This window comes from Dermacentor andersoni, chromosome 1, assembly GCF_023375885.2.
Source record: "Dermacentor andersoni chromosome 1, qqDerAnde1_hic_scaffold, whole genome shotgun sequence".
Classification (NCBI taxonomy): domain Eukaryota; kingdom Metazoa; phylum Arthropoda; class Arachnida; order Ixodida; family Ixodidae; genus Dermacentor; species Dermacentor andersoni.
In genome coordinates, this window is record NC_092814.1 from 402052192 (window position 1) to 402061931 (window position 9740).

Here is a 9740-nt window from a genome sequence, read left to right on the forward strand (position 1 = left end):
CGCAGTGCAATAAATTAAACACTTCTTACAGTTGAAGGCTATGTAGATTCTGGAGGCATCCCTAAATCCCGCAGGAATTTTTTGCACTGCTAGAAGCCGGACAGCACAACGACAAATCACGTGATCTGCGTGCTTTCACAAAGGTGCGTACGAAACTGTCGCTACCTTGTGAGTTGTACGATACGTTTGTGTAATATGCAATCATCTTACTGTATGTGCCAATTTCAGGATTTCTAGTGGCAGATATAACTTAAAATTTATCTTTGGTGATCTGGAGTGATCTCAGTTTAATCAGCTTACCTAAAGTAGCCTTCTCCGAGTTAAGTATTACCAGGGGCTTGAGTAATTATGCATGATATACTCCATACAGACGCTATATTAATCCAACCAAATTGCCTTTCTGAGAACCTCGTTGATATACATGAGGTGTGCAGACGTGTATCGTATTCGTATTTTATTATGCAGTCTTATGGAGCTCGCTTCTCACACTGTTGTCCGTGTGCCTATATGCTTCCCTCCAATTGGTCGCACTTCTTTATGGCATATCATACTTTATCTCCTTAAAACATTTGCATAAAACTATAGGTGTTGTTGCTATATTAGGTAGCTGCTGAATTCCTATTCACAGTATGAGAGTTCGACTCCTCAAGCTTATGACAAACCACTAATCTTTAATGTGACAAGCTCGCTATGAGTCCCAGGTGCAGGTTCGCTTCTGGTCGGAAGCTGATCTCCTTTATACATTACAGAAATTAGAGATGGTAACGTGGTATACGAAGCTGCTGAATCATAACAATCAGCCTAGTGCAGTAGTTGCAAGCCAGACCATGACAGCGCAGCTTATTGCTGAGCATTCACTGTTACATGTTTTTTCTCCATTTCTTTGCCCTTTTCCAGTTGACGTGGGATAAAGCTTGTTCTATGCAGTCACTTCTCAGAAATGCGTAGAATTCGTTTTGCTTTCGTTCGATTTACCAAGATGTCGCCAGGAGGCTTGCTTCAAGCTCAAGTTGCTGTGCACTTAATTTTTCAAATATGCGCTTTTTAATATAATCTAATTTGTTGCACTCTCGGCGAATTGAGATTTCATACTGTGAATATTGTGCTCTAGAGCTCCTAGAAAATGTGTTCTAGCACCCAAATACATGGTTCACGCAACAAGTGCCTTAATGTTTTCGCACAAATGTTATATCATCGAGAGTGTGATGGAAGCCAGCCTGGTCGGGATGAAACATGACAAATAAAGGCATAGACCAACCAAATAAAACTTTAAAGGAAGACGTTTCGGCTTCTATACGGAAGACTTGTTCACAGAGGTGCAAAAAATGTAGAAGTGCCTATTTAAGTAGGTTTCAGCATGTGACGCAAGCACCGCGCATAAGACGGGGGGATGGTTCCTTCATTTCGATGATCGTGTGTCCTCTTGATTGTATCTCTAGGGGATCCAGGTACATGCGTGGCTTGCAGTTCCTTTCCTGGCCAATTGTACTAGAGTTCATCCAGTCACTACTCTACTTTATCGTTGCTGCGTGCTTTGCTAAATCATTTCAGGCCAGGAGTTGCCATTTGCTTCACGCAAACTGCTTTTCAGCTGCCTGTCTGCCATAGCTCTAGCTAGCCGAGCAAAATGCAAAATCGCGTGCACATTCTACTTCTGAGTGTACGGCAACTAATTGTGGAACATTGCTGTAAAAGTACCTATAGATTTCTTTTGTGGGGCATTCTGTGCATTTAATTTCTTCACTGTACAATCCAAGATATAGGATTTCGCAATTACTCTTATTGAAATTTGTGCATAACTCTATTCAATATGGAGATTTTTCCTAAATACTTGCTCAGAAGTAATCTGTCAAATACAATGTAGAATACTCTTTGTAAGACACTATTGTTATGGATATTTTATATCTGAGCAGTCCAGGTAGCTTTGTCTAGTACTGATCAGTTTACTCTTTAAAAATACAAGAACATTTTAGTAACAAAGACTGTTTGAAGAATCTTTCAAGTTTGTCTGTATAGTTGTATACTGCATAAGTGATTCCATCGCATTTATTGGCAGGCATGTCTTACTGAAGCCGTTCTAAGAGCTTTCAATATCCTTGCTGCGACTGATTTATGGCTACTTCAGACAGCTGTGTGATTCCTACATGTAACAGGTGCATCTTCTGTGCAGCAGCACCGCTTCATTCGCTCTTTGGTTGGCGTTGCAACGCCCACAAGGACGTCGCCCAAAAAGAGGCTCTGGGCCCCGGATGCGTGAACGCCGCTCTAAGCATGTGTGGCAAGGCCTTCGCTTTCATTGTAGGTCATTAGAAGTTCTTGTGCATGACTGCTACATGCTGTGTCGTCAACATACATTGACACAATGCATCAGGCTATTCTTAATATTTTTTGCATTTTTTCCTCCCTTAGGATAACAGCAAGGCGTTTTAATTTCACCCACGGGGACAAGAAAAATGCATTACCGTCGCTGCTTGCTTGTGGTTTCGAAGGAAATTATGAAACCGTTCAAAAATAAATATTAGTGTGTGAAAAGATTGTTGTTTTCATAACAGATGTATTTATCTCCACTCTTGATCAAAGTTACATCAGAACAGTACCAGAATATTTCAAATAATTTCTGGAGCAAGCGGGAAATGTCACCAGCATGTTTCTGAAACCTACAAGAAAGTTGAAAAATGTTACTAGGATGTTTCTATGTCGAGGAAGAAAAAGTGGGTAGGATGTTACTATAAAGTTTTTAAAAAGTATGAAGACGGATAGTAAATCCTGCTTTTACTGTTTGTAGCGTGTTCATTCATAGTTCAAAGAAATTATGTAAATTAATTTTATACCTAATATCGGTGGTCAAAGTAACCCTCCTCTGTAACACCCTCCTGCGAGAGGGCCTTTAGGGGTATGCAGAATAAAATAAATAAATGGTTGACAGGATGCTGGTATGAAGTTTCTGGGAAGTTTAAAAACGGTTTGAAAACATTTGATAAACCGTTGGTAGGTTCTAGTAATATTAATCTAAAAAAATTTATTCAAGGTTACTCGAAATTTTTGTAAGGGTGCCGGCAAGTCGGGCCAGCCTATTCACCTTTCTCTCATAGAAGCTTTTTTTTTCCGACTTAGTTTGTCTTATAACGTCATCGCGCAGCCAAACCGGCAATGGAATCAGTTTAGTCAGTGCCGGTCAGAGAAAAGTAGTGCGTCGCTGACTTGTTCGTGTATGACGCGTCGGAGTTCCGGGGACAAAGAGGACTCGGACGACTGGGAAGAAGGCAGCAGTGACAGTTGGCGCGCCACTTCTTCGCGAACGAATTGTTTGATTTGGTCGAGGAACGGAGAGTGGGTGGGAGCAGCACTGGAAGTGTCAGTTAAAGCCGAAATCGTGTTGTCGGGCGTGGCAGCTCGGCGCGTAGTAAGCCGCTGTTTGCGGAGCTCATCGTAGCTCTGGCACAGTGTAATGACCTCGTCAATCGTTTGAGGATTCTTCGCCAAAAGCATTTGGAAGGCTTCATCCTCTATGCCCTTCATGACATGCTTGATCGTTTCAGAGTCGGGCATGGCGGGATTAATGCGCCGGCAGAGGTAAACTACGTCCTCAATTTAGCTTGTGAAGTTTTCACCATTTTGCTGAGCGCGACTACGCAAGCGTTGTTCTGCGCGAAGCTTGCGCACAGCAGGGCGACCGGAGACTTCTTTGAAAGAATGGGTAAATTCTGTCCAGGTGGAAAGGTTGGATTCGTGATTCCGGAACCAGAGATTAGCGACTCCAGAAAGATAGAAGATGACGTTAGTAAGTTTAGCTTTGTCATCCCATTTGTTATGCGCACTCACGCGATCGTATGACGAGAGCCAATCCTCCACGTCATGGTCGTCGTTGCCGCTGAAGACCGGAGGATCTCGTTGGCGTAGAGCACCGGAGCAGACGACAGGCGATGCCAGGGGAGGATCGGGCTGCGCGGCGTCCTGAGGCATGACAGAAACGGTAGGGAGCGTCCGGCTGCGGAGTTCCAGGTTTGGGAAGGGCCCAGCACCTCCACCAAATGTCAAGAGGCGTTATAGTTCGATTGCTAAAGCACTCAGATAGCAGAGCACCGCAGCAAGAAAACACAGAGCTTCGGCAACACAGGCACAAGGGTTCCAACCACACGTTGTCGTCGTCTTTCTCTAAGCAGTGCCTACTGCTCGTTCTTCTTCAGTACAATATATATATATATATACATATATATATATATATTTATAATCGCTATGTGACGTCACATGGATCATGGCAGTTAGCCCGCCCAGTACACAGGCGGCATGACGTGCTGCGCTATCACAACTCCTTCCCGTTCAATTAAATGCATGGGTTAGCTAACTAGAATAACACCTAGTAAGATTACGTACTGTTTAATTAACAATTTAACATTACCACCTGACTAATTAAGAGGAAATTACTTAAAGTCCTCAGATCTAAACCAGTCCGGTTGCCGGCGCACACGAGCACCCCGACGTAGTGGTGGCTGTTCCTCCGAGTTGGGTGCAGCTGGCGCCGCTGGCACGGCTGACTCCGCCAAGTCTTGCGGTATAGGCTGCTGTGTGGGTAGCGGTACTGATTCGTCGCGCTCTAGTGTTGTTCTGCGATCGGGGTCTGCCGGCGTTCCAGGGGAACTGGGACCATCCTGGTCTGCCTGCGGTTGTCTTGGTGTTGGAGTGCGGTCGTCTGCCGGTAGCCCTTCTGGTGGCGTTTGTTTCACACACCCCTTCGCGTGCGGGGGCGTCTCGCCGGGGTCAGCATGTCCAGGACGCAGGTGATCGGCGTGTGTGAACCGGAGTTGATCGCGCACTTTCACCATATATGTCACAGCACTGACAATTTGGATCACAACACCTTCTTCCCACGAAACGCGTTCACCACGCACAGTTTTCACCAACACCCGGTCCCCCACCACGAAGCTGCGCTCCTGCCCACGAAACAAATTGCGCTGCTCTTTTAGTTTTTCCTGTTTGTCTCGCATGGATTTGTCTCGCATGGATGAAAGCTTTATGCGTGGCTGGCGCCTCAAAAATAGTTCAGCTGGTGATTTGCTTGTCACACTGCTCGGTGTGTTCCGGTAGGCCTTGAGAAAACTATCAATATTTTCCTGTACTGTCGGCTGCTTACCCGAGGCCTCACGCTCGAGCACCTATTTCAGTAATGCCTTTTTCACGGTTTGTACTGTTCATTCTGCAGCACCATTGGACGCTGCGTGATAAGGCGGAATACGAACGTGTTTTACACCGTTGGTGCTCATAAATTCTGGAAACTCCTCTGAGGTGAACTGTGGCCCGTTGTCACTCACCAATACTTCGGGCAAGCCATAAGCGGCAAAAGCACCCCGAAGTTCTTCCAATGTTTTTTGTGCCGAGGTTGACGACATCGGCCATACTTCGATCCATTTCGAGAATGAGTCGACCAATACCAGAAACACGTTCGTACCCTTCTCCGCAAAATCTACATGGACGCGTGACCAACACTGCACGGGGTATTGCCAGGGGTGAAGAGGAACCGGCCGAGAAGCTGGCTGAACTGCTTGGCAAATTTTGCACCTCTGAACGCACTGTTCAATGGCCAAATCGATTCCTGGCCACCATGCGAAACTTCTCGCTCGCATTTTCATGCGGCTGGTGCCAGGGTGCTCCTCGTGCAGCATGCTTAGCACGCGGTCCCTCAGCAGCTCCGGAATTATGACTCTTACGCCCCACGTCACGCAGCCTTGCTCTAGTGACAGCTCATCGCGGCGAACATAGTAAGATTTCACTTCATCTGCCTGCTGTCTAGGCCAGCCGTTTAGCGTATATTGTGCCACGCGGCATAGAGTTAAGCTTCGCTACGAGACCCTTGCAATCTCCTCTGCTGTCAGCAGGAGACACTGAAAGATTGACATGCAATCTGATGGCTCGTCGTTCACCGGTCCTGGTTGGGGCAGCCTAGACAAGGCGTCTGCCACTTCAACATTTTTTCCTTTCCTAAATTTCAGCCGGTACCTGTAAGCTGCGAGGGTTAAAGCCCAGCGTCGCATACGCGCGGCAGCGATAGTCGGGATACGCTTATCGTGCCCTAGTATCCCGAGCAGTGGCTGGTGGTCTGTATATATAGTGAATTCTCGGCCGTACAGGTACCGGTGAAATTTCTTTAGGCCAAAGATTAGCGCCAGGGCCTCGCTTTCGCACTGCGCGTATTTTTTTTCTGCTTCTGACAGTGTACGCGAAGCAAAAGCAATTGTCTTTTCTTCACCTTCAGCGGTCTCGTGAAAGATAACGGCTCCTAAGCCATATGACGTATCGTATGATGCATCGCAAAGCATTGTGAGTGGTTTCTTGTCGTCATAGAATGTGAACACCTTGCTGCTTGTTAGCAAGTGCTTCGTATCTTTAAACGCGGTGCTGCACTCCTTTGTCCACGACCATTTTTGTTCTGTTCTAAGTAGCCGATAAAGCGGCTCTGCTACTGTCGAAGCATTTTTGAGAAACATTGAGTAAAAGTTCCACATTCCCAAGTACGCCTTAAGCTCTGTAACTGTAGTGGGCTCGGGGGCTTGTAAGATTGGGCTCTTCTTTGTGTCGGTAGGGTAAATGCCTTGCTCAGTCACTGTGTGACCCAAATACGTAACCGATATTCGGAAAAAGCGGCATATATCCAGGTTAAGCGTGATGTTGTATTCACTGAGGCGTTGCAAGACACGTTCTAGTGTCTCCTGGCAGTCACCGATATCTGTCCCTGTGACGATAACGTCGTCGATATAACAGCCTACATGTGGGATGCCATGAAGTACCTCGTCCATCATTGCCGGAAATATAGCGGGTGCACTTGCCACCCCGTAAGGAAGGCGCTGAAATTCGAACAACCCTAGATTAGTGTTTCCTGTCAAAAATGGTCGTGACTCCGGAGTGAGTGGCAGCTGCTGGTACGCCGAAGAAAGGTCTAGTACACTGAACACTTTTCCTCCTGCTAAGGCAGTGTACAAGTCCTCTGGGCTGGGTAGGGGGTAATGATCTGTTTTGAGAGAGGGGTTTACTGTGGTCTTGTAATCCCCGCATAACCGGGCACAGCCGTTTTCCTTCACAACTGTGACAAGTGGGGTAGCCCAGTCACTTCGCATTACAGGACGCAGCATGCCCGTTTCAACATGTTCTCGCAGCTGCCGCTCAACTCTTTCCTGCAACGCAAACGGAACTGGCCTAGCGCGGCAAAATACAGGAACTGTACCCGGTTTCATAACAATCTTTGCTTCAAAGTTTTGTATTGTCCCCAGCTTTTTAGAAAACACGGAAGGGTACTTCTGCTTTAGCACCGCAACTCTGTCTTCAACTGCAATCTGACCAATTTCTAGCCAGTCAAGCTTCAAACGTTCTAACCAATTTTGCCCCATTAGTACAGGCGACTTCCTCCCGTTGTCTTTTACAACAATTATTGGTAGATTCATGCACTGATTGTTGTACTTAACCACCACGTCACGCTGCCCTTTTAGCTGTATTGGCTCCCCAGTATACGTGCGAAGCGACGTTTTGCATGGTTGACATTTTACGTGTGGAAATTCAGACAGGTACACTTGCTCCGGGACAATGGTGACAGCCGCTCCCGTGTCAGTTTGCATATTCAGTGTACGCCCTTCTATTTCCACACTCACTTCATAAGATGACCGGTTGGCGTTAATGACATGGTACAGTTCCTGCTCCGAGTCCTCGTCAGAACACTCGAGCGCATGCATGTTTTTTGGCTTCGCTCTAGCAACTGGGCACATGCTTTTCAAAGGACACCCGCCGTGGTTGCTCAGTGGCTATGGTGTTGGGCTGCTGAGCACGAGGTCGCGGGATCGAATCCCGGCCACGGCGGCCGCATTTCGATGGGGGCGAAATGCGAAAACACCGGTGTGCTTAGATTTAGGTGCACGTTAAAGAACCCCAGGTGGTCTAAATTTCCGGAGTCCTCCACTACGGCGTGCCTCATAATCAGAAAGTGGTTTTGGCACGTAAAACCCCATAATTTAATTTTAATTTTTTTTCAAAGGACCTACAGCCGAACTATTGCGACAAAGTTTTTGTGCCAACATTCTTCCGACGAGTGTCCCCTGCGGCATCTTGCGCATTTTTCGTTCTTGCGGGCTCCAACATGCTTAGGATTAGCTGGTCTCTGATACTGGTGTGGTCGGCTTTTCACGACCAGCTCGGGTGCCTCTCGTTCTCTTGACCGCAGTTGTTCAGTGTCTCGCGCCGCTAGTTCTCTATCCAGGGCGATCTTGCAAGTGCCATCAAATGTCAGCTCTCGATCAGCAAACAGAGCACGCTGGGTCTCTTCGTTCTGTATGCCAGCAACCAGCCTATCTCGGAGGGCGTCTTGCAAAAAGTCACCGTAGTCACACTTCCTGACTAAATGTTTAAGTTCCACGATGAACCCCTCCACGCTTTCGCCCTCCTGTTGTACGCGCCGGTTGAACTTGCAACGTTCTGCCATTACGGAACTCCTGGGGCTGTAGTGCTCCTTCAGGAGGAGTTTAACTTCTGCGTATGACTTTTCTCCCGGGGCTGCCGGCACAACAGGACTTCTCAGCACTTCGTAAGCCTCTGGTCCTATGACTGTCAAAAAGACGGGAATGCGCTTTGCGTCGACTATATCATTAGCCGTTAAGAAATGTTCAAAACGCTCTAAGTACGACTCGAAGTTTTGCGTTTTCTGGTCGAACTCAGACATCTTTCCCAGTGGCGGCATTTCGACAGCAGTACAGATATCCGTTACTCATCAGTTTGGCGTTTCCTTGCTTGGACGTGCTGCCAGCTCCAAGCCCCGTTGTCGTTCCTTGTGGCCGAGTACTTCCTCCGCAGGGGTGTTCGGTGGGCGGGGCCGTACTCCGGGAGCACGTGCAGCGCCTTGAAGCTGGACGAAAACTCCACTCGCTTCCGTTCGTGCCTGTCCACCCGTGCAGGACCAAGGCCGTCGCTTACGTGGGTATGCAAGACCCTCGTCGCCAGTTGTTCTAACGTCATCACCCAGTCAAACCGGGAATGGAATCAGTTTATTCAGTGCCGGCGTACATATATATATATATATATATATATATATATATATTGCTATGTGACGTCACATGGATCATGGCAGTTAGCCCGCCCAGTACACATGCGGCATGACGTGCTGCGCTATCACAGTTTTCCTGCCTGAAAAGAAAAAAAAACACGAAAACTAACAGCATCGTAGAATCAGTTTTATCAGTTTCGTAACTTCTCTATGCAATCTTCTAATTGATACCTCAGCCACTACGACGATATTCAGGTGTTTGCGATTTCGCTGTAAATAATATAAACGTATGTAAGCATAAACAAAAGCATAGCAACTCGACCGCGCTGTCAGCCCATAGCTTAAACAGCTCATGGGACAGCCCTCACTTCTGCGTAAATAAATAACGATGTATAGTTTCTAAACTTTTCCAAAGCATTAGGCTACTTAAATGGCAGAGCATTATTAGCCAAATCAGCGTACCACGTTTTCCAAGAAGTTTCTCTGGCTGATCTCAGGTCTTGTCTTACCCTGTGGAAACAATGCGTTTTTAGAGACCCCTCTTGATTATCTATAACTGTTATTCTTCTTCAAAGATACGTATCAGAATGACTGTTATTAAACATACCGTATTTTGCTGAACTTAAGCCGCACCTTTAGGTTGCAGGCACCACTTGTCGCGAGTTCCGAAGAAAACAAAATGGCACATGAGTCGCACCGGTGTACAATATGCGGTTATTTT

General features: G+C 46.8%; 1 protein-coding gene across 1 annotated transcript; it reads right to left on the bottom strand.

Annotated features, from left to right (window-relative positions):
* Window positions 1-8020: 8020 nt before the first annotated feature.
* Window positions 8021-8716, bottom strand: LOC126518664 (uncharacterized). Its single transcript, XM_050168436.1, has one exon. The coding sequence runs from the start codon at window positions 8714-8716 to the stop codon at window positions 8021-8023; it is 696 nt and encodes a 231-aa protein (XP_050024393.1).
* Between the last annotated feature and the right edge of the window lie 1024 nt (window positions 8717-9740).